This window comes from Sceloporus occidentalis, unplaced genomic scaffold (assembly GCF_023333645.1).
Source record: "Sceloporus occidentalis isolate IW3139 unplaced genomic scaffold, rSceOcc1.0.p SCAF_40, whole genome shotgun sequence".
Lineage (NCBI taxonomy): Eukaryota > Metazoa > Chordata > Lepidosauria > Squamata > Phrynosomatidae > Sceloporus > Sceloporus occidentalis.
The window spans coordinates 245,674-272,022 of NW_028317020.1; the positions used below are offsets into that span (position 1 = coordinate 245,674).

A 26,349-nucleotide genomic window follows, 5' to 3' on the forward strand; every position below is an offset into this window, starting at 1 on the left:
CCTGGATGTTAGGGTAAAAAGGCACTAAGATGTGAAGGTGGGTTAGGGATATATCCAAGGTTGTTTGTATAAAAGCAGAATGTTTGGAACCATCAGTAAGTCTCATCCTCCTCGTCCTCATTATGCTGTGTTGATAAAATTCTGTATGGCGAGGGCCCGTTGCGCCTGCCCCTATAGAAGCCAGTAGTGCCTGTTGGGGAAGGTTCTCTCCCTGAGCCAGCATCTGTTTCTGAAAGAAAAATGGGGGTAACAATATTAAAAGAAATGACACGGACCCTAAATACCTACTCTGTTACTGCACTACTTAATTGGACCACCTCAACCACTACCCCAAACAGCTCCACAATGACAAACTACCCTCTGCTGTTTTACCTCAGTCAACAATCTAGAGTTTTACACCTAAACAGACTATCCACAGTACTAATCATAGTGATTTAAGAACCTAGTAATATCTGTATACAACAAATTAAAAGATAAAAGTTAAATGGACCGCTTTAATCAAGTCCAGACATTGGCAAAAAAAGAAGCCACAGTGCTAACACTGACTTCACTCCCAGATATCCTACATGAAGCACATGAACTGCTTCCTTGCTGACATCAATAATCACAAATAATGGATACCGGTACTACCCAATATATCTTCCCATCTCATTTCATGGTTGGCTCACAAACCCGCTCAATTCTTCCCTCTTTAATTTAATTTCTAGTAATAATGCTACAAAACCTAAAGCCTGGCTATCATTATTCTCCCAATGGACATTATGGCATTCCAGCAAGTCTCTTTTTTTCCTATTCTTTTAAACACCACCACAGTTTCTGAGCTGCTTTGAGTGAGCTTGTCTGAGTCTGAGATGTAGTGAAGTTAACCAGATGCAAAACACTATATCATGACTCTCTACAACTCCACTGTAAGACATTATATGAAGCTTCCATTTAGACAGCAACAGTGTACACACCAGAGCCTCTAGAATACTATGTAACCATATAAAGAACAGGCAAAGGCTATTCTCAGTGTTAAAAATTAAACTATTGTCTGGTTTTCTTTTTCCAGATCATAATTTATCAAAGGTCTCATCACCATGATGCCTCTATAGAACAATTGTGTTTTAACCCAACGTACTTAAGGGGACAGCTTAAAGTTTCCATACTGAAGCATCACATCATAACATTCTAGTCTAAACATGCATGATGGTATTGCTGCCCATGTTCACTAGCATCAGACTGCCTTAGCTGGATTTGTAATAATAATTTGAAGTATGGTGAGGCCACATAGCATGTAACAGGTAAGGGGGAACAAATGAACCACTCAATGTAGCTTCTTTAAACACAGATACAGACACAAACAACGTGCATTTCTTTCTACAATAACATGCCTCGTGCACATTTGCAGCTTCATGCACCAGGAACGCAGAGGTAACATGCGCACTTTGACCTAACTTCTAGTTGGACGATCACAAGGGCTGTAATGATAGCACATTCTTCATTTACAATGCATATTAGAAATGAGATTAAATGTATCCTAGGAATTGTAATTACAATTGTTATCACTCATATGATGACCAGTAGCTACTAAATTCTCATAAAATATAGTTTGCACAGCAACATAAAAATTGGTATATGAGGTTACTGTCAGCAGTTCGGAACATGATACCTTCACAGCCCCGTGAGTACTGAGAGCGGTTGCGGGACCATTGGAGAAATGCAGGGGTGGGAAGCTTACTGACGGTACAAGCAGTGCAAGGCTATTGTTACCTGGCCACATAATGTACTCAAGCAGAGTGACCCTTCTAACCAGCAGTTCCAGCTGTTCTTGAAGCTGGAGAAAGGAGGCTAAGCTGACCACCTGTCAGACCGAAAATAGCACAATGGGACACTGAAGCACATGGACTCGTGTGAAGGATGGGTAAAGGCAGTGAAATGAAGAGGAATGAACATGATATTTAAATGGCAGGAAAGGTGTGTGATGGGAAGTTCTGGAGTGACAAGTGTGCAAAAACAAAGAACACACGAATAGACAACTGGATCAATGAAGAACAGAAGAGGATAAGAAGTGATCTAAAGAAAAGCTAAAATACTGTCAGACCAAGGGGAGAACATCCCCATCAAGAATTACGATAAATTAATTCTTAGGTAAAGTACTAAATATGTAAAAACACCAGAGAAACCTGTAATGTTTCATCTTAAATAGCACTCTACTCCATAATTGTCTCCGGTTTGCTTTAATTATGACCCACAGAATTGTGCACTTATTCCACCAGAGGGCACTGCAACAAAGAAAAAGAGCTTAGTGTATCGCAATACAACTACCAAGCCCTTTAATTCTACATCCTATTTATCAAGTATCACAGCTTTCATTGTAGCTCAGACCAAATGTCAAAGTCTTTCTTAACTTGGTGGCATTTCCAGAAAAACAGAGCCTAATGAGCACATAGATTCCATTGCTTATCATACATTTTGCTGACTTCTCTGACAAGTTTAACCACCACATCATCTGTGTCTGTAGAAGAGTGTTTAATAATGCTTCTACTCCCCTTAATTTTAAGTGGAAGGGTTTTCCATCACCTTTACCCACCATAACACATGTAATGGTATTTCTCGTACTACCCCAAGCCTCAAGTATTAAGCCAGTATCCCAACCTCATGCTGATGAGTCCCATTAAGGACAAAACAGCTGTCCATGAGTGGTGATCTGGCTACTGCACCTCTTCCCAAGTTTTGTCTAAAGGCTGTCTTGTACAGCGGGCAATTACTTTCAAGGGATCCATGTATGAAGTGGATATAGAGGCAAAAGGTGATCTCATTAAAGTAAGAGAACACTTGGGAAATAGTGACCATAACATGGTTTCATTTGAGATTAATTCCAAAAAGCAAATGAGTAACTGCTCTACCAAAACTCTTAATTTCAGAAGGGCAAACTTTGACAGGCTAAGGTCCACCATGGAATGTATAGACTGGGATGGATTGTTCTCTGGGTTAAACACAGAGGACAAATGGAATACCTTTAAGTAAACAATTGGCATTTAAGCATTATAAAAGCGAGGGGTCGGTAGTATCATTTATGGCATACAAAGATGCCAACAAAGCCTGCAAAAAGGAGATTAAAATGGCTAAACTAGAAAATGAGAAATTTATTGCCAAGGAAAGTAAAACCAATCCCAAGAAATTTTTCAAGTATGTGAATGGAAAAAAGTTAAAGGTAGAGAATGTTGGTACGTTATTATCTGAAACTGGAAATTTGGTTAGTGAAGACAGAGAGAAAGCCGACATCTTAAATGCTTTTTTTTCTTCTGTTTATACCAAGGAAGAACCAATGACGGAGCCCCTGCTGGCTAATTTTAAGGAACCGTTGCAACAAACATGGGATTGGCTGACAGAAAAAGTGCTCAAGCAATTAAATACTGTTAAGGCCCCTGGACCAGATGGTATACACCCAAGGATACTGAAGGAACTAAGCCTAATTCTGGCCCAGCCACTATTGCTAATCTTTAGGGATTCTTTCAGCTCGGGCATAGTTCATTAGATTGGTGCAAGGCAGATGTTGTGCCCATATTTAAAAAAGGCTCAAAATCTCAACTGGGCAATTACAGGCCAGTAAGCTTAACATCGGTAGTGGGGAAATTATTTGAAGGGTTGCTAAAGGTATACATTCAAGATCATATCTTGATCCATAATCCAATTAGTAGAAGTCAACATGGATTTGTGAAAGACCGGTCTTGTCAAACCAACCTATTAGCATTCTATGAAGAAGTTAGTAAAAATATAGACCTGGGGTTGGCTGTAGATGTGCTTTATCTGAACTTTGCCAAGGCGTTTGATACGGTTCCGCATAAAAGGCTACTCTATAAATTAACAGAAATAGGCTTAGGGGCAAATGTCTGTATGTGGATCAGAAATTGGCTAAAAGATAGAATGCAGATGGTTGTTGTGAATGGATGTTTCTCAGCCTGTACGCAGGTATTGAGTGGAGTGCCTCAGGGGTCTGTCCTCGGCCCTCTTTTTCTTAGTTTATTTGTAAATGATCTCCCAAGCTGCATTAAGAGCCATGTCACAGTTTTTGCTGATGACACAAAATTAGGCCGGGTAATTCAGACTAATCTTGATGTTTCTTCATTGCAGGAAGATCTAGACAGAGTTGGGGACTGGGCGTGCAAGAGGCAGATGAGGTTCAATATAGAGAAATGCAAAGTTATGCATTATGGTAAAAATAATAAAAATGCAACCTATTCTTTAAATGGAATATCCTTGGGGGAAACTACCAATGAGAAGGATTTAGGAATAACGGTTGACAACAGACTTGACAACAGTGCGCAATGCCAGCAAGCAGCTGCGAGGGCCAATAAGGTTTTGGCATGCATAAAAAGAGGTATTGATTCAAGGGAGGAGGATATTATCTTGCCTCTTTACAGGTCATTGGTAAGACCTCACCTTGAATATGCGGTACAATTCTGGGCACCGGTCCTTAAAAAGGACATTATGGAATTAGAAAAAGTGCAAAGGAGGGCTACGAAATTAATAAGGGGATTGGGAGATACTAGTTATGAAGAGAGACTAAAAAAGGAAGGCGTCTCAGAGGGGATATGATAACATTATATAAATATATATGCAGGGCCAATATAAAGAGCTCTTCAGTGACCTTTTCATTAACAGAAATATACAAAGAACAAGAGGTCACCCTCTGAGACTGGAAGAGCGCAGGTTTCATATACGACAAAGGAAGGGATTCTTCACAGTGAGGACAATTAAGGTATGGAATTCACTTCCAAGGGAGGTGGTGTTATCCAATACATTAGATACCTTCAAAAGGGGCCTCGATATTTTCTTAGAAAGGCATGATATACAGGCATATAAATAGAATAATATTAATATTTTAGAGCTTCTTGATCCAAGGAGAAATCCGATTGCCTCTTGGAGTCAAGAAGGAATTTTTTCCCCTGATTGCAGAATTCGAAGTAGCTTAATTAGGGTTTTTTTGCCTTCTTTTGGATCAAGAATAGAAAGGTAAGGTAGAAGGGTTGAACTTGATGGACTTAGGTCTTTTTTCAACCTTATGAACTATGTAACTATGTAATTGTTGACCTTATTTGCATGCGCCTACCCAGAATCCCTTGTGGTTGTAGCAGCACCATGAGATTTCTGAGGGAAAAACAAGCCTTCTGGCTTGCCTGGTGTCTGTAGATGAGTGTTTAATAATACTTCTACTACCAAGTTTAACCACCTTCTCTCATAATTCACGTATATATATATATATATATACATACGTTTTGTATCCTTTGCATGCTGTAATTAATTTACCAAAGCAAGCAAACAACTATTGTTGCGCTGGGTTTTATGAGGGCATGGTGACGACTACCGTGCAGTATGTTGGATATAAAATTTAAGACCGAAATCCCTTCTGCGTGTTGGAGCATCCCACATAATGCAGGACAGTAGTCAGGGCAACACACGTGTTGGTTAGCGACATGTAAAATGTTGTTTCATGGGAAAAATGGCAGACGTGGTCACTAAACTGAAAAAAAACCTTGTCCGTTCGACCCTGACAGATGGGAAGTAGTACTTTGCTCAGCCTGCGCTTCCTCCATGCGGGAACACAGGGATTTTACAGATTCAGAAGTATGAAGCGTACATTCCAGCATAGTTAAACAGTGGCTGGAGTCTGATGTCACTTCCAGCCAGAGGGCATCAAAGGCGCATTCAGTTATTCCAGATGTATGCAGTTTTCAAAACACACTTTGAAGCAGAAAATATCATAAAAATAACACCATTAATCCAATGATTGAGATAATTATGTGACAGATTTCAGACATCTAGACACTCTAAAGAATTTGGGACTCTTGAGTGTAATTTGTGATTTCACATACAACCTTTACATCACAGTATGAAGTACGAAGGAATCTACTGCTTCTAATAATGGCAGCAGTAAACATATCCTGTTACATAAACTGCAACCAATACAAGTATACCTTGTAGCTTTACCAATTAGCCATTAGTTTTTTAAGTAACAAACAGTATGCTGTTGTCCACATTCACATAATATGTCAGTAAAGACCACCTATTACCTTAATGTAAGGCTGGAGGGATTGGCTGTCCAGAGACTAACTACTGTGTTAACTAGAAGCTGAAGCCTGTGTGTATCTGCCCAGATGCTATGTAGCCAGGAGATCACACTATTGTGCAGACATCCCATATTTTTAAGTGGAAAATAAACAAAATGCACACCTACAGGACCCGTTTTTTTCATTATTTCTTCTTTATCTAAAACGTTTGTTGAATTCCTACACACTCGCCCTGTTCCTCAAAACCCTGTGCTCCTGTTGTCTGCTGCATTTGCCTCCTACCATCAGATCTTTGATCTCTCCATTTTGAAGTACTGTATGACTGCCTCTCGCTTCTTCTCAAACATTACCCAAATACTCACCATGTATTCCAATCATTGTCTCCAATATTAATACTCTCTCTGCTAAAATCTTCAGTGCTTCTCTGATCTGCAGCATTCTCTCTCCCTGTGCGAGCAAGAGACAGACACAGCTGTGAGGGATTAACCCCCTCCCACCCATATTGCACCATTCAAAGGTTAAGACATCTTTAAGCTGCAACTACAATGCTGGCACACTAACAGTTAACAAGACTCATGCATAAGCCTGGTAGGAAAAGAGCGCAATCACAATTTATTGCACTATTCAAATTACAAATAAAATGTTAGTCCTTCTAGCATGTCAGCCTTCATAATTTTATTACAAAAAAAATATTTTAATACCGCCACTTATCCTAAACATATTTTCAATAATAAAAGTACTTGATGAGGTTTCAATTAAATAACTATAGGGTCATGTTTTCCTATATAGTGGCAATTCTCCCCAGATATCCTGGATTTTAAAGTAAGTGATCGAAATTTTGAGGTGTAACAAGATTACATTGGAAGTCTATTTCTTACAGGTTATAGTCCCCTTGACCGAGCTACAAAAGAACATTCCTGTAGGATTGCACTTTTAAAAATATAGTTTCATATGATCTTTAAGGCATTATTGCGCTAACCCATTCCATTACATAGGCCTTATGGAATAGGACTGAAATCTAATTTAGCACTACACGGTCTTATATGAATGATAACCTACAAATAATGAATTGTCCAGAAGAACGTTTAATGTTAAGATTGGCTGTTACATGCTGGATTTCTATGAGTTAATACAATTAACCATTATGTTGCTTAAAAAGACACAATGCATCAGGGAAAGGGTTACATGGCAGGTTTTGAAGAACATAGAAAGTGTTAAAAAAAGAGGCCGTGGGGAGAAAGAAGAGGGTGAGACAGAGGGAATCCCCACAGCTGTATCACTCTGTACTGCAAAGACCCACCAAACTCATTGTAACACCTAATTCCTAAATTAGAGTTCTAGGAGTCCCTTAAATAATAAACAATAAGATCAATAGGTACTATTGCTTACTAAGACTTTATTGGGCGTCTTTATAGGAAAAAGTGTTTGTCAACAAGATGGGAAACTGATATGAGTTGGAAGAATAAGATAGGTAAGCAGGGACCAGAAGTTAAAGACACATTGGCAATAATGATGATATCATAGAACTAGATGAAGAGCAGATATTAAAGAAACACCATTAAGAAGTAACAACACTAATAAGAAGTAAAAAGTAATGTTCTGAGTTTATGGGTAGCTTGAGGTATGGGTAGATATAATATGTAAAAAGACAAATATAGTATAGACAGATATAATACTTTCACATAATATTGCATGACATGACAAAATACACTGGAGTAACTGAGTTTATAGATACTTCACATAGGTTGAGGATCTCCAGAGGGGTTAGCGAATTGGAAGTGGTGATATCAGAGGATAATATTTTGCTTGTTTCCATACTTACAGGTTCCCCTCTTTCTCCTGGTTCACCTTTCTGTCCGGGAGGACCCTGGCATACAAGAACAGTTACAAAAGAAAATGAAGTTGTGGAGGGAAAGATAAGAAAAAAAATATAAAAAAGTTATTAGAATAAGATGAGGAAAGGAAAAGAGCAGAGACAGAGGGGAAATAAAGGGGGGGGGGAGGGAGAGAAAAAAGAGAGAGAGAAATATGTGAGTCTAAGACTAACCTACCATTTCACCTTTGGTCCCAGGGTCTCCTGGCTGGCCAGCTGGGCCCTATGGTATGATATAATGTGTGTGAGTTTATCATAGAATTGTTACACAGTGCAAGATGCAGCATGTGAGCTATACTGCGTAATGTTATACAGTGCAAGATCCAGCATGTGAACTATGTGAGCTATACTGAGCATGTGAGCTATACTGAGTAATGTTATACAGTGCAAGATACAGCATGTGAGCTATACTGAGTAATGTTATACAGTGCAAGATCCAGCATGTGAACTATGTGAGCTATACTGAGCATGTGAGCTATACTGAGTAATGTTATACAGTGCAAGATACAGCATGTGAGCTATACTGAGTAATGTTATACAGTGCAAGATCCAGCATGTGAGCTATACTGAGTAATGTTATACAGTGCAAGATACAGCATGTGAGCTATACTGAGTAATGTTATACAGTGCAAGATCCAGCATGTGAGCTATACTGAGTAATGTTATACAGTGCAAGATACAGCATGTGAGCTATACTGAGTTATGTTATACAGTGCAAGATCCAGCATGTGAACTATGTGAGCTATACTGAGCATGTGAGCTATACTGAGTAATGTTATACAGTGCAAGATACAGCATGTGAGCTATACTGAGTAATGTTATACAGTGCAAGATCCAGCATGTGAGCTATACTGAGTAATGTTATACAGTGCAAGATACAGTCAGTAGGTTATACTGAGTAATGTTATACAGTGCAAGATACAGCATGTGAGCTATACTGAGTAATGTTATACAGTGCAAGATACAGCATGTGAGCTATACTGAGTTATGTTATACAGTGCAAGATCCAGCATGTGAACTATGTGAGCTATACTGAGCATGTGAGCTATACTGAGTAATGTTATACAGTGCAAGATACAGCATGTGAGCTATACTGAGTTATGTTATACAGTGCAAGATCCAGCATGTGAGCTATACTGAGTAATGTTATACAGTGCAAGATACAGTCAGTAGGTTATACTGAGTAATGTTATACAGTGCAAGATACAGCATGTGAGCTATACTGAGTAATGTTATGCAGTGCAAGATCCAGCATGTGAGCTATACTGAGTAATGTTATACAGTGCAAGATACAGCATGTGAGCTATACTGAGTAATGTTATGCAGTGCAAGATCCAGCATGTGAGCTATACTGAGTTATGTTATACAGTGCAAGATCCAGCATGTGAGCTATACTGAGTAATGTTATACAGTGCAAGATACAGTCAGTAGGTTATACTGAGTAATGTTATACAGTGCAAGATACAGCATGTGAGCTATACTGAGTAATGTTATGCAGTGCAAGATCCAGCATGTGAGCTATACTGAGTTATGTTATACAGTGCAAGATCCAGCATGTGAGCTATACTGAGTAATGTTATACAGTGCAAGATACAGTCAGTAGGTTATACTGAGTAATGTTATACAGTGCAAGATACAGCATGTGAGCTATACTGAGTAATGTTATACAGTGCAAGATCCAGCATGTGAGCTATACTGAGTAATGTTATGCAGTGCAAGATCCAGCATGTGAGCTATACTGAGTAATGTTACACAGTGCAAGATACAGCATGTGAGCTATACTGAGTAATGTTATACAGTGCAAGATCCAGCATGTGAGCTATACTGAGTAACGTTATACAGTGCAAGATCCAGCATGTGAGCTATACTGAGTAATGTTATACAGTGCAAGATCCAGCATGTGAGCTATACTGAGTAATGTTATACAGTGCAAGATACAGCATGTGAACTATACTGAGTAATGTTTACAGTGCAAGATCCAGCATGTGAGCTATACTGAGTTATGTTATACAGTGCAAGATCCAGCATGTGAACTATGTGAGCTATACTGAGCATGTGAGCTATACTGAGTAATGTTATACAGTGCAAGATACAGCATGTGAGCTATACTGAGTAATGTTATGCAGTGCAAGATCCAGCATGTGAGCTATACTGAGTTATGTTATACAGTGCAAGATCCAGCATGTGAGCTATACTGAGTAATGTTATACAGTGCAAGATACAGTCAGTAGGTTATACTGAGTAATGTTATACAGTGCAAGATCCAGCATGTGAGCTATACTGAGTAATGTTATACAGTGCAAGATACAGCATGTGAGCTATACTGAGTTATGTTATACAGTGCAAGATCCAGCATGTGAACTATGTGAGCTATACTGAGCATGTGAGCTATACTGAGTAATGTTATACAGTGCAAGATACAGCATGTGAGCTATACTGAGTAATGTTATGCAGTGCAAGATCCAGCATGTGAGCTATACTGAGTTATGTTATACAGTGCAAGATCCAGCATGTGAGCTATACTGAGTAATGTTATACAGTGCAAGATACAGTCAGTAGGTTATACTGAGTAATGTTATACAGTGCAAGATACAGCATGTGAGCTATACTGAGTAATGTTATACAGTGCAAGATCCAGCATGTGAGCTATACTGAGTAATGTTACACAGTGCAAGATACAGCATGTGAACTATACTGAGTAATGTTATACAGTGCAAGATCCAGCATGTGAGCTATACTGAGTAACGTTATACAGTGCAAGATCCAGCATGTGAGCTATACTGAGTAATGTTATACAGTGCAAGATCCAGCATGTGAGCTATACTGAGTAATGTTATACAGTGCAAGATACAGCATGTGAACTATACTGAGTAATGTTTACAGTGCAAGATCCAGCATGTGAGCTATACTGAGTTATGTTATACAGTGCAAGATCCAGCATGTGAACTATGTGAGCTATACTGAGCATGTGAGCTATACTGAGTAATGTTATACAGTGCAAGATACAGCATGTGAGCTATACTGAGTAATGTTATGCAGTGCAAGATCCAGCATGTGAGCTATACTGAGTTATGTTATACAGTGCAAGATCCAGCATGTGAGCTATACTGAGTAATGTTATACAGTGCAAGATACAGTCAGTAGGTTATACTGAGTAATGTTATACAGTGCAAGATCCAGCATGTGAGCTATACTGAGTAATGTTATACAGTGCAAGATCCAGCATGTGAGCTATACTGAGTAATGTTATGCAGTGCAAGATCCAGCATGTGAGCTATACTGAGTAATGTTACACAGTGCAAGATACAGCATGTGAGCTATACTGAGTAATGTTATACAGTGCAAGATCCAGCATGTGAGCTATACTGAGTAACGTTATACAGTGCAAGATCCAGCATGTGAGCTATACTGAGTAACGTTATACAGTGCAAGATCCAGCATGTGAGCTATACTGAGTAATGTTATACAGTGCAAGATACAGCATGTGAACTATACTGAGTAATGTTTACAGTGCAAGATCCAGCATGTGAGCTATACTGAGTAATGTTATACAGTGCAAGATCCAGCATGTGAACTATGTGAGCTATACTGAGCATGTGAGCTATACTGAGTAATGTTATACAGTGCAAGATACAGCATGTGAGCTATACTGAGTAATGTTATACAGTGCAAGATCCAGCATGTGAGCTATACTGAGTAATGTTATACAGTGCAAGATACAGCATGTGAGCTATACTGAGTAATGTTATACAGTGCAAGATACAGCATGTGAGCTATACTGAGTTATGTTATACAGTGCAAGATCCAGCATGTGAACTATGTGAGCTATACTGAGCATGTGAGCTATACTGAGTAATGTTATGCAGTGCAAGATCCAGCATGTGAGCTATACTGAGTTATGTTATACAGTGCAAGATCCAGCATGTGAGCTATACTGAGTAATGTTATACAGTGCAAGATACAGTCAGTAGGTTATACTGAGTAATGTTATACAGTGCAAGATACAGCATGTGAGCTATACTGAGTAATGTTATACAGTGCAAGATCCAGCATGTGAGCTATACTGAGTAATGTTATGCAGTGCAAGATCCAGCATGTGAGCTATACTGAGTAATGTTACACAGTGCAAGATACAGCATGTGAGCTATACTGAGTAATGTTATACAGTGCAAGATCCAGCATGTGAACTATGTGAGCTATACTGAGCATGTGAGCTATACTGAGTAATGTTACACAGTGCAAGATACAGCATGTGAGCTATACTGAGTAACGTTATACAGTGCAAGATCCAGCATGTGAGCTATACTGAGTAATGTTATACAGTGCAAGATCCAGCATGTGAGCTATACTGAGTAACGTTATACAGTGCAAGATCCAGCATGTGAGCTATACTGAGTAATGTTACACAGTGCAAGATCCAGCATGTGAGCTATACTGAGTAATGTTATACAGTGCAAGATCCAGCATGTGAGCTATACTGAGTAATGTTATACAGTGCAAGATCCAGCATGTGAGCTATACTGAGTAATGTTATACAGTGCAAGATACAGTCACTAGGTCATACTAAGTAACTTTGTCTTAGATACAACCTTGGTGTCTTTGGATTTTATTAAACAGTAAGCAGTGCAGCATTTTCACTGGATATATCACTTACAATGTCTCCCTTTTCTCCTCTGTGTCCATCTTTACCTGGTGGGCCAGGTAATCCCTATAAAATGACAACAGCAATACAATGAATGGCAATAAATAACAATATGTAGAGCATATTATATCCAGTCAGTCTGCAGTAACGAATAGTAGTGGTTATCTCCCCCAGAGCTACCATAAGATAGTTGTAGCTCATAGGTTCAGGTTTTGATAGTATTTCTATGTCTTCAACAACCTGAACAATATAATTATTGCATAATTGTTGTACTTGCCATTAGGTGCTACTGGCGACAGAATGGTAAAGACATCAACAATCAACATATACTAACACAACAATACTTAGCAACACAATCTACAAAATATTAACAACAATTATAAAACACTGGTTGGAATCACATTTGTCTATGTTATATAACGGGACTATGGACTATGTGGTTACAAATCTAGTACCTCTTGCCCCGGGGGTCCAATTAGCCCTTGGGGTCCTCGTGGCCCTAAAGAGTATAAAATAGAAATGGGGTAGATTAAAATTAAAAACATAAAAAAAACAATCATGCAATGATAAAGAAACCATACAATACTTGCCTACAGGTCCTGGAGGTCCCCTTGGCCCTTGAACTGGGGGGCTCCCAGTTTCTGTAAAACGGTTGGAATTAAATATGTCTACAAAAAAACACATTTTATTTAGCAAATTTTACAGAATTTGACAAAAATTTACTTTCTGACACTATTGCTTGAGAGGGGTAAAAAGAATACAAGACTGATTATATATTTCTATATAGCAAACAAAAAATCTATTTATTTGCAGATGTCCTGTTTGCCACTGGTGTCTCCCCAAAAGTGGTCTGCACACAAGGCCACCACTACACGATGCACACAGTACTGTCAGATATTCATTCCAGAACAGATCTTGCTCCAGCAGTCAAAGTATTATTAACTTTTATTTAAATAGCACCAACAATATACACAGCGCTTCATACAATACATATATTCAGAGTATATGACAAAACTTGAATTGGCAGACTAAGACAAACTGATACGTTAGTTAAAGAGGGTGCTGCTCGCATGTGTACACTCAAGAAGATCCACATTCAATTCCAGCATTTTTGCTTGGGAATTTTGCTTCCTATTTGCATTTGTACTGCTTGGCACAATTTTTCTTTTAACTGTTTTATTCAAGTAGAAAAATTATTTGTTTACAATAACTGTTCTTTAACTGAATAAAATGTCATAGTTTCTCAATTCCTGGGCACAGGCCAAGGCTCTGCGGGAGGTAGATCTGGCATGCGACTGGAGCACCTTTTTTATAGGAATGTCCTATGAGGCGTAAAAGAAGGTGGCTTTATTTAAGCTCCACCCACTGTTGGCCATGTTCCACCAATTTCCAAGCATGTTCAATCCACATTTGGCCGTGTTCTGCCCATGTCTCACCAATATCCTGCCCAGAAAGTTTTTTTTGGTCACATTTTATCAGCCGGGGTGCCACTGTGCAAAGGGAATAACTTCCAGAAAATATACGCTGATGCTTTTTTAAGCACCTGCCAATATATTGAACATATATACAGTACTGTGCAAACGTTTTTGGTAGGTGTGGGAAAAAGGCTGTACGGTAAGAATGCTTTGAAAAAATAGACACATTAATAGTTTATTCTTTATCAGTCCTGGAAAAGATAGTTTGGCCCCCACAGAGCCTTGATCTCAACATCATCGAGTTTGACTGGTATTACATGGAGAGAGGCAAGATGTTCCAAGATGTCTGGAATAACCTCCCCGCCGAGTTCCTTCGGAAAACTATGTGCAAGTGTACCTAGCAGAATTGATGCTGTTTTGAAGGCAAAGAGTGTTCACACAAATATTGATGTGATTTAGACTCTTCTTTTTCTATAAGAACAACATGTACAAGACAAGCTCACCTTGATCCATTAGTCTCTGCACTACTGGAGCAGGAGGACCTGAAGGACCAGGAGGGCCTCTTTCACCAGGGGGTCCCACTGCACCATCTCGTCCTGGTGGACCTGGTGATCCAGGTGGACCTGTGTGAAGAAACATTAAGTAGACCGTTCCATCACTGTCACAAGGTTGAGAAAGTGAGAGAAAATAGCACAGAACGATATGGAGGGGAAAAGCTCATATATTGGATGTGGGGCACTCAGTGAGGCTAGTAAACATGGTATATTCACACTCACTGAGTGCCAAGCATAGTAGATAGATATGAGTCTCCCTAGCCTTTGTAGGTATTGCAAGCGTGAATTTGTAGGGGAAAATGTATTTTTTTATACACTGGGGACTTTACCAGTAATCTACCAGTCTAAATCTGAACTTTTAGGGATATCTTATACTTCCTCTTTAAATGATTTAATTTGTTTAAAAAAAGTTAGGACTGGGGTTAGCGGCCTCAGTTAAACTTTAATAAGAAAGCTGGAAACATAAGCTTTAACTTGTGGCTTTAACAGTGACACCTTAGAGATATATTTAAACATTATAAAAGTGATAACACACACATGATTGTTTAGTGTAAAAGCTCTAAAAGCAAATGCACATCAATTTACCATGAGAACCTGTTAACCACTGACATTCAAAGAGTTAAATAAAAATAGCTGGATAATGATATGTGAAACAAGTAGGAAGGGGTGTGATGAATAAACAACATGATGTTCTGCATATGATATGATACAGTGTAAGGAATGAGTTTTGATGAAATTAGAGAGTAATACACCATTATCTTCCTCTATTATTCAAAAGGTTACAGTTTTAAAGATTAAAATTGGTACATGGTAATCTGTGGTCTGGGGGAAACCATTTAAATTGTTATGACTCTAATTACAGAACATAAAGTGCTACAAAATTTAAAAAAAAACGCATGATGGAAAAAAGTAGACAGAGAGAAGCAAACCTAATACTATCTCACCTGGAGGTCCAGATGGACCTTTAATTCCTGGTGATCCGTGGCTTCCAGGATCCCCTACTGGCCCATGAGGGACATTCCTTGGAAGAATACCTGGAACAAGATTCAAAGTTAAGATAATGATAAGTAGGGCTGTATTTCGAGATAAAAACAAACAACCAAAAGGAAAATCACATACCATCTCGGGCAAGGTGAGATCCCTTTGCATGCTGTGTCATGGACGACCCTACAGAAAAAGATGAGGAACATGTTATGTCATGGAATGCAGAGGTAATGATTATTTAGTGAATACACCCAAATAGATGAGTGCAGATTAAACAGAACCATGTGGTGAAGAACACTGCCACTGAAAGGGTTAAGAGGTAAGGGTGAGGTCCAATGACTTCTGAGTGGCGTCACAGGATGGGCAAAGGCCTCTCGTGTCCCCAGTTCCTTCCTCTCTCACACATGTGCAATGTCCTGTGACACATATCCTCCAAAAATGGAAGTCAGAGGACCCAGGCCAGGATTCCAGTAAGGAGAAGAAGGGAGGGTGGACAATGAAGTTAAACCTGAACATATAAAAGCAGACCAAGATGGCATTGGGCATTCAAAATAATGAATACAGCAGATATAGCATTCTGTACAGGGGGGGGGGGGTTAAAAAAGTACCAGTAGACTGACGAAGGTGCTGTGCAAAACTGCAGGAGGCAGACATTCAGAAAGGTAGATCACATATCCTCCCCTTACCCTTTATTCCCACCTCTCCAGGGCTACCTCGGGCTTGTTGGCTTCCCCATAGATGGGAGGTATCAGAAAAAGACCCAAGCTTCTCCGATAAAGTCGAATCAGATTGTAAGATCATTGCCACCTAAAAAAGAGAACAGTTAGACCAAAGAACGCATACACCTCTGTTTCTAAAATGGTAAACGTGTTCCACTGTGACATATCACCTTGGCTTCCAGGGAGCTCAGGCGCTCATTCATCTCTGGGATGTGACTGCAGTTCAGACATCCTTAATCAAAACAGAGAATCAGAGATAATAAGGTAATCCACTATGTAACCTGACATTAGCACTCATACAATATAAAACAGAGCAATAAAATGAACCCCTGCACTACACCTCTAATCACATGGGATTATCTATCTATCTATCGATCTATCTATCTATCGGCAAAAAAGAGTAATGCAACAAAGCAGTGCAACTTATAAAAATGTATTTTAATTTCATGATGCAACTGAGGGATGGCCAAACAGCCTAGCATTAAAATCAACGCATTTTAACTACACCGTTTCTAAAATCATATACTCCAGTGAATCTCTATCTTACCCCTATAAAGAAAACTCAGAGCAGTTAACCCTGAGCTGTGACCTTTGACCTCAAGTACTAATTTCTGCAGTGTCTTGTTAACATTTGACCTTAGTATAGCTGTCCTAGCATGTGAATATCCTACCGGCACAGTAAGTGTAAATGTCTCCGTATCTACCAAGGGTGTTAATATTGACTGTGGGTACACAGACAGTTACAGAGCCGTGCACAGCCCAGGCTCTCTTTTATTAGTAGCATATATGTAGTTAAGCGCGAAACGCGTTAAGCGATTAAACCTTTCCTTCTGATTCACTGGCCCGTTATATAAATAATAAAATGTATAACTTAACAACTTACTTTGGAGTGCGGGATTTGCATTTCTTCACATTCTATTCCCCCCTCACAGCTATGACTCTTCCCTTTAATCTCTTTTTTCACTCAGCATTCTTTTTATCTGATTTCCTTTCTTCATTTTACATTATTCTATATTTTAATTAGCACACAACTCTGTATTTTAAATGTAATTTTATATTTTCATATGCTTTTAAATATTTGTATACTGCCCCTAGTTATTAGACTTGTTATTTTGATTATCGCACAACACATTTTGTGTATTTTATCTTCTCCTCCGCTGAATTTATTATTATATCTTATTGCATAACTCACTCCCATTATCTTTCAACCTTTCCTATTTTCCTCATCTCTTTCGCAGGCCACATTGCAGTGATTGCCATGGTAACAAGTGGATCACTCTGTGCAGTAATAGCACTGGGGAGGGTGTCTTCATACGCCAGGCCCTAGAGCGTTATGGGTAAGAGCCAAAACCCAAGACCTATTTTATATAGTGATGTCGTGAAGCATGTCTTGTAGTCACTTTTTTTTTTGGGCTGGTTTCTTTAAAAAATGGAAAGCAGAGTCTAACAAAAACGCTCAACCTACCACTAACAGAAAAAGGTCATCCTGACACATAAAGGGTTATTTTAAGACTTGCCTGCAGCAGTGAAAGGGTTATTCAGTATAGCAGCTGATTCCCACACAGCTGCCCGCTTTTTCCCAGCTGGCTTGGCACAGTTTGTGATCTCTGCGTTTAACCCCCTGATCTAAGAAAAACTGAAGCATGGAAGGGTGAAAGGAGGACACAGTCCCATAACCCACGAGTGCAAACACACATGTACAAAAAGTACACAGATTGTGAGCCGCCAAGGCCAACTGTATCGCTGTACATGCCTTCATATATTCTGGACCTGTAATCACCCAAATATTCTGTGTGATGATAAAGTCCCCGTTCACCAAAAATTGCAGTTACTTATTTTCATCTGTAGAAGCAAAGCTTTGGAAGCACAGGATCTTCTTCATGTCCACTGGCCCAATGAAACGTGCACTTTCTGCTATTGAGACCTAGATAAGCAATTAGGCACCTGAATTTGTCTAGGTTACCTGAGAAGCTACCCCTTGCCTTAGCGGGCAATTTCCGAAGCGGGGCACTGACCCGGGGAGCTTCCTGTACTTCCGCCAAGGATCCAGTCTCTGGAACAAAAGGAAAGACACACAACTCATTTCACCGAGACCCTCCTTAACGTTTATTTCTGTAAGTCAGAATTGTTAAATTATGTTATGCACTACTGCTTATGTCCTGTTTACCTATTGTACATCACTGCAGAATATGACGGTGCTATATAAATCAATACATAATAATACAACAATAATACTAAGATACATAATATATACAGCATTTTGGAACATCTTGCGTTTCTTTGTCTTCCACTACTACATGTTACTTTGCAGCTTTGCACATACTAGTCACGCTAAACCCATATGAAATATACCTACACCCTTTAGACACAAACTGTACCATTATTCTAAATCAACTTGTTTATGGAATTTATTTTGTCTTTTAGACAGAGAAGTCCTCATTGATCATCTTTCATTCCACCTTGGGTAATACTCTATAAACAAATACACTATTTCATCCACTGCCCTGCTAACACAAACTACCGTAGATACACTATGTGACCAAAAGTATGTGGACACCTGACCATCACACCTATATGTTTAAAAACCATACATTAGAGTAATGTTGTTAGTCTTCACTGTCATTCATATGTCTCTCCACCCAACATGGAATGGGGCCCCACGGATCAGCTGCTTAATCTGATTAAATTGTACTGCCAACTGTGTATTTATTCTTTAGGATGCCGTCATTCATATAGCTGGCCTTTTAAAATCCCCTATGTTCATGTTATAGCGGGAAGCTATTCCAGCTATTTCCCACGCTTTTCATAAAACACTTATTACTTCCATACAAGCATGGCTACCCAAGTACAAAAAGAGCCACTGTTTATGTATCTGTCTCCCAGTGCTCGGAATAGCCTTCCTATAGGTCAAATCAGATGGGAGGGAGCCTGCGAGGGAGCCCCCCACCCCAGCATATGGTAATGGCTGCCTCACTGTGTTACTGGGAGAAAGGTACAGATCTTTAATCTTATTAAATCGCTCAAAATACTCTGTAATCTTCTCCTATAGAAACTAAGCCTCCTGAGCAAGCTTAGCGGAGCCCATAATACATATTACATATATCATATTCCACACCAACCCCTTGCCTCACCCATCTGAGAGAACAGCACCCCAAGCAACATTTTATTGCAGGCTTCCCCTTCTGCCTTTTGATTAACCCATTAGTTGCATGAGTCCTGTGATACTTGGTTGAACATTGTACAGTTCTTTTAGCTGTCCCTGTATATTTCTGCTTCTTATTCTATACGACTTTCCAAGCTTCTTGTTTGTTGTCTTTCCGTGTGCATTATCATATATATCTTATTCTGTATATCTTTCTATCCGGGTTTGCTTTTTCTTACACTCAAAGCTTTTCCATTTCTCCTGTTCTCTAGAAACGAAAACTTTCAAAACGTATTTCTCAAATGAGAGAAACAAAGAGCTCATTGGGGAAATTAGCTTACTTTCTATCTGTCAAACAACTCTTGTATTTTTTTAACTTGTATATTTGTTAATTTGAACTCACTGTGCTCAGCTTGAGGGAAGTTTCCCAGAGTTCGGGGAATTCTGGGAAGCTACAGTATGAAAGCCTCTCAGGGTGAAACACCCATTACTTAAGGAGCAATGAATATCCGAAGATGAATTTCTATTCTCTTGGGCCAACTTGATCCCTTGCAACTAGACAAAAATTGGGTTTACAGTATGTTTACTCTAAGTTGTAATGTCATCAAAAAATACAGTTATGTAGAAAACCTTTTAGAATGTAGTTGCAATTAAGAATTAAAAAGTTTAAAATTTGGGATGTGTTGCTATCATACCACAATTTCTATCCAAAGCAATTATGGCCCTTAAATTAGCACAGGCGAATAAGTCGGAAAGCCTGGGGGTTTTCTTGAGGTATTCACACAAGGCTATTCAGGGCCTCCTAGATCTCAGCTTCAATATGCTATGGTCCCTCTTAAAACCCAGAAAGTTCAATCCAAGACTTGCCTGAATTTTAACGAGTTCCCCCCGATTCCCAATTGAAGTCCCTTGGGAAAAGGCTAAAAAAATCAAGAAAGCGCTGACTTTAAATGGAAATCCTTGCATGTATATAAACACTATATGACCAAAAGTATGTGGACACGTGACCATCACACGTATATGAGCTTGTTGGACATCCCATTCCAAAACCATGGGCATTTATATGGAGTTGCGTCAAAGTTGGATGAGAAGGCCTCGCTTGCATTTGGCGTTCCAAGTCCACAACGTTTGTGCTGATGATGCTTCTAGAGGCAGTTTAGAACCCTGTAATCAGTGATGCTACAGATGACGTTTTCTTTTTTTTTAGTTGTATATGCACTTCAGCACTTAGCAGCAAGACTGTGTGAGTTAGCATAGTCTACTGCTTCATAGCTGAGCAGTTGTTACTCCAAGATGCTTCTTCCTCACAACAATCACACTCACAGTGGACCTGGGCACATTTATCAAGATCAAATTTGAAGAATTGACTTGCGGCATCCTATGTTAGTGCCACGTATAAAGTCATGATGGTGATGGCTGTCTATGTGCTTGATTTTTATACACCTGTTACCAAAATGTGTGGCTGAAACACCCTAAACTCAATACTTAGGAGGGGTGTCTAAATACTTCTGGTAATATAGTGTACATACAGTTGTGTTAAAAAGAAAGTACACCCTCTTTGAATTATATTGTATTACATATCAGGACATAATAACAATCATCTGACTCTATTTTTGTTGAATATATCATGACACAAAGTAATATGTCATGTGTTGTTCATCTGAGGTTGTATTACCTAATTTTTAGACCCTGATGTCCTGATATGTAAAACCATACAATTCAAAGAGGGTCTTTTTCACACGACTGTATCATTATACATACACTAAATGGACAAAAGTATTGGGACACCTGACCATTAGACCAACAGGGACTTTGATGATATTACATCCTAGACATAAAGACATTAATATGAAGTTGGTTCCCCATTTGCAGGTTTTACAACTTCACTCTTCTGGGAAGGCTTTCCAAAAGATTTTGGAGTGTTTCTGTGGGAACTTTTGCCCTTTCATCCAAAATGTCTTGGTTTGTCAGCATATCAAGACATTTTGGACAATGCTATGCTAAGGCCATTTTCTATAACAGCATGGCTGTGCCCCAGTGCACAAAACAAGGTCCATAAACACATGGTTGGATGAGTTTGGTGAGGAAGAACTTGATTGGCCCCCACAGAGCCCTGACCTCAACCCCTTTTGAGATTAACTGGAAAGGAGATTGCGAGCCAGGCCTTCTCGCCCAACATCAGTGTCTGACCTCACAAATGCTCTACTGGATGAACGGGCTAAAATTCCCATAGAAACACTCCAAAATCTTGTGGAAAGCCTTTCCAGGAGAGTGGAAGCTGTTATAGCTGGAAAGGGGGACCAACTACATATTAATGTCTATGTATTTAGAATGTGATGCCATAAAAGTCTCTGTTGGTGTAATGGTTAGTTGTCCCAATACTTTTGTCCATATAGTGTGAATAAATATATACAGTTACCTGAATTTGCATTTTCACAAGATCCTTCAATAAGTCTTTATTAGCTTTTTTTCCCCCTCTCATCATAATTCTTCAAATGTATATTATCACTAAAAATTGAAAATTGGTCCACTACTTAACTTATTTATCTAGCACCTCGTTCCTCTCCAGGAGATATTATTGTTGTGTATTATGTTCGTTAGGAAGTGAGATCCAAGGATCCAAGGAAAGGGCACAGGTCAAAGACTATATTAGTTCTATAACCATTGCAGATTTACATCTTCCTTCTGTCAGGAACAGGAAGAGATGCAGATGCTCTGGGTAAGCGTACAACGCCCCAATGCGCTGGACAGGCCCCTTTCTCTGGAGTATTCTGGTTTCTCACAAACCAAATAATTAGTTGTTTTTTTTGTCCAACAGATATATGACTGGTTCCAAAACAAACAAATATGTGATCTGTGATACTGTGCAACGTGTACACAAATAAATGGTTGATGAGTTAAAGACAAACGATATTTGAGGTAACAAAACATGAGTGAAGGTCCAGTTTATGTAAATCAGTGGTTCTTGGCTCCATGTGTGCAAGTTTTATGGCTCATTTTCCATCTATTGAAAATCATTGTACTGTGTCATAATACCCAGATATGGCGATTGTTTTTCCACAATACTTACTAAAACAGACTATAATATATATATATATATATATATATATATATATATAATATCTTAGATTGCAACTCCAACCAAAATAGGGCAACTGAACTTAAAAAACAAAAGTGCAACATATTTATATCACTATACAGTGTTACACCAGCATATCCACAGCATTATCTGCAATCAGTCCAAAAACATTGCCCATAATGACTGTGCCAGTAACAGTATCTTTTATACATTTCTTTCATTACATCAGGAAGGCAAGCGCGTAATTAGAAACTGATGAGCCCTAGTGCAAGCTGCTTAGCAAGAGCTCATCCAGTCATTGACAGAGGCACATCAATGAGGAACAGTGGCCAGTTTACATCTCTGAGCTGAGGAGTTTTGGAGGAAGGGCTGTGTATAATCTACACTTCTTATAGAAACCCAGTGGTCCGGCCAACCTAGTCTGCCAACTACCCAACCACAGGAAAGCACTCTGTCTGTTCCAGACATTTTGGATTCATTAATTCCCCATATATAAACACCATTCTTACAGACAATGTTACTCCATTTGTAACATTCCTGTCATGCATTTCTTGATATAAATGCCAAGGATATTAGCATTAAGGCAGATAAAAATGACAGTTTCTTACCCTCTTCACAATTAAGACCCCTGTATCCTGGGCAGCACCTCCATTCCAGAGATGTTACTGTCTTATAACTGAGTCTGTAGGTTGGTCTGACAACTGTTCTGTAACTAAAAAAGCCATGAAGAACAATGTGTAAGGGAGAGGCTAGAGCTCAGATTCATGCAGTGTAATGTATAGAGAGGCTGATGCTCAGGCACATACAGTGTGAGCAAGCGAAGTCAAGGCTCTGGCACAGGCAGTATGAGTGAGCAAAGTCAAGGCTCTGGCACAGGCAGTATGAGTGAGCGAAGTCAAGGCTCTGGCAGAGACAGTATGAGTGAGAGAAGTCAAGGCTCTGGCAGAGACAGTATGAGTGAGCAAAGTCAAGGCTCTGGCAGAGACAGTATGAGTGAGCAAAGTCAAAAATATAGCATGCAACATAGAGATATGAATGGAATGTGGTGGGCAAAAGGAGCAAATAAAATCATATAGTAGCAGACATGAAAAGAGAGAGGATACAAAGAAGACACCTGAAGACAGCATGTGCTTTAATGCTCACCTCCCCCCGGAGCAGCCTGCTGCCCAATGACAGTTCTGGTAGACCCTCTGCAAGAAGGTGCCATTCTGAACCTGGCAAGAGACCGTCCGGCTGACAGGCACGGAGCACCAGTTCCTGCAATACAGAAAGAGACACAATGGATAACATATATTTACACGTATGCCTTTAAATATATTGTGATACAAAAATACTACACCATAGAGAAAGCCTATGTGAATCTTCTGCTGAATTTGCCTTAGGGGAGCGGGATAGCTCTCACAAGTGGAGGGAGTGCCAGACACTCTAAGACTGCTCCAGGGGTAAACAGAAGGCTGCACCCACTACCTGTGTGCCAGAGACCCCTTTATTTACAGTGTGCATGCACAAGGTGTAGCTGATCTGCGGGTAAACAGTAACACGCTATGCAGACAGCACAAGAGTCACATCCATACTCAGGCCAGCTTGTGTACTTGCCTGGGGGCAACACATCTGCCAAATTAATTAAAACGACACTATAAAAAAATGCGGGTAGGACATTTAACATAATTATATGAATGAGCAACGAATACCACAAATAAAAGCGACACCACAAGATGACCCCAGCAAGAGAATAAGATCTCAGAGTTTTTGGAGGAGAGGGAGCACTAAGAGGGACCAAGTTTTGTCCTGCATTTTGCTGTGACAGGGCAGGTTTTGTGGACAGCTTGTTTATCTCTCTCCTTCCTTTGTTGATCTTCCCATATAAATTGTTATTGTTCCCACTTCAACATCCTCAGGCCACAAATATCCAGCCAGTCAGCTCATCCTGGACATAACTTATTATGTTCCTCCAGGAGCAGAAGACATCATATCTGTATGGGGGGGGGGGGTCACCGCAGCTGCGTTCATAGCCTTGCAGACATCTGAATTATGAGCTGAAAAGATTCCAGCTGATTCCCACTAAAGAGTGCTTTCTAAGCCACTGCTTGTGTTCGCTGCAGCGACATAGTTGCAAAAAAAATTGTCACAAAAATAGCTGCTCCAGCCGTACAATAACTAAGGCAGCCCTTTGAGCCTAATTAAGATCGCAGGGTCCTGGGGTCGGAGATTCGGCATTCCCCCTGTGGATCCGATGCAACAGCCCCTGCATTAATAGGGTATTAGAAACAATTTAGTATACCTGCCCAAGTCAATGATACGCATGCGCAGGTACAGGCACATCATACAGCAGCCTACAGCCAACATTGTTTTAGTTACCTTTTGGGGCTGGTGGGTGACTCTCTGGGCTTTAGCTGCAGTGCTGGTGCATATCGGTACTGAGCTCCTGATGTCCACGTGCTATACCCTTTGTCCAGAAGCGCCCAGAGGCACAGCAGGACATGCCAACAGGAGCCGGGCACCCACACGTTCATGGTTCAGTTACACGGCTAATCCCACTCTTCCCTTATGTGATCCTGATCTGCCAGTGTTAAAGCTGCTTAGGACGGGAAGGAGTTAAAAGTCCACTAGCGTTCCCCCCTCCATAGACACAGGTAACAAGCGATGTGCATCCAACTCTTTCGTGAGGAAACCACTTGATGATCTTCAATAAAGTCTCTCAAAGTCACTGAGGACAAATCCGGCCTCCAGCCAGCCTCCTAAGTGAAGAGTCTCACCCCCTACCCCCTGCCTTTCTCAGGATCTGCCCCCCACGCTGCAGAGAACGAAGAAAGAAATCAGCACAGACTTTGCCTACTCTTCTTGGATCAGCTTAGAAACCCCAAACAATTGAGTGTTTTTAAAACTCTGGGATAACATCCCCCTCCTTACCCTCTCTCCTCCTTCTCTTACCTACCCTCCTTTCCTTCCCCTCCTCTTTTCACTTCCTAGCTCCCTCACTCTTTTCTTCTTCTTTGCTTTCTTCTGTTCTCCTCCCCTTTTCTCTCTTTTCCTTCTTCACCCCTCCACCCTTGTCCCTTTTTATTCCTCAGTGAGACAATTCATGTCCTTTGTGGGCTGTTTTAAAATGCACAGGATCGGTCTGTCTCTTTTTTTCCCCTTTTTGACTGTCTCCCCCCACCCCACACTAAATGTTTCCCTCAGTACCTCTCATTCTTTATCCCTCCTTTCTCATGTTCTTCATGGCCTCCCTCTCCATATGTTTAATTCCAGGACCTGTAATTATTTTATTTTTTTTCACAGAACTCTAAAAATCTGCTTTCAAGGAGACTGTGGTTTCAGTCAAAAGTTGTGTCTCAAAATAAAATGTTAAAAATACCCAAAAAGCCACAAAAGAACAGACATAGTCTGAACACACAGGGAATGATTTCGCTCATGTCAATGCAACACGCATGCAGAAAAGGCTTGATTATTCCTCCAGTGTCACTCGCATGCAGAATGCACATCACCCATGTGGAATAACATGCGGAATAAGGCTATCATTGTCACACTCGTGTAGAATAAGACTATCACCGTCACACACACACAGAATAACTTCAATTAAACTGTAACTGTTGCATGCACACAGATTAGCCTTAGTCTGGCTGTCACATGCAGAAGAGGCTCAGAGACTCCCTTGATCTGTCTGTTTTAGACTATGGAAGAAGAGGCTCCCGCTCCCTTTCAATAAATCTCATAGTCCGGCAGGTGCCATCATCTCTATACATACAAAGCGTATGTACGTGGGACATGGCGGTCACGTTGGGAGTCCAATCATAGTGCAGTTGTTGGAGTACGATCAGACCGATGTGCTATTGCCACAGTGATATCCCATGTGTATGTCTGCTGCATGTCCTGCTCGGAATCAGA

General features: G+C 40.0%; 1 protein-coding gene across 1 annotated transcript; it reads right to left on the reverse strand.

Annotated features, from left to right (window-relative positions):
- Positions 1 to 92: 92 nt before the first annotated feature.
- On the reverse strand, positions 93 to 24,974 carry EMID1 (EMI domain containing 1). Its single transcript, XM_089489419.1, has 15 exons — positions 24,820 to 24,974; positions 23,605 to 23,718; positions 23,070 to 23,173; positions 18,204 to 18,293; positions 16,411 to 16,472; positions 16,208 to 16,328; positions 15,482 to 15,571; positions 14,487 to 14,606; positions 13,159 to 13,236; positions 13,024 to 13,067; positions 12,581 to 12,634; positions 8,105 to 8,149; positions 7,876 to 7,920; positions 6,416 to 6,500; positions 93 to 229 (listed from the first exon to the last, which is right to left on the reverse strand). The coding sequence occupies exons 1-15, from the start codon at positions 24,972 to 24,974 to the stop codon at positions 93 to 95; spliced, it is 1,344 nt and encodes a 447-aa protein (XP_089345545.1).
- Positions 24,975 to 26,349: the final 1,375 nt, after the last annotated feature.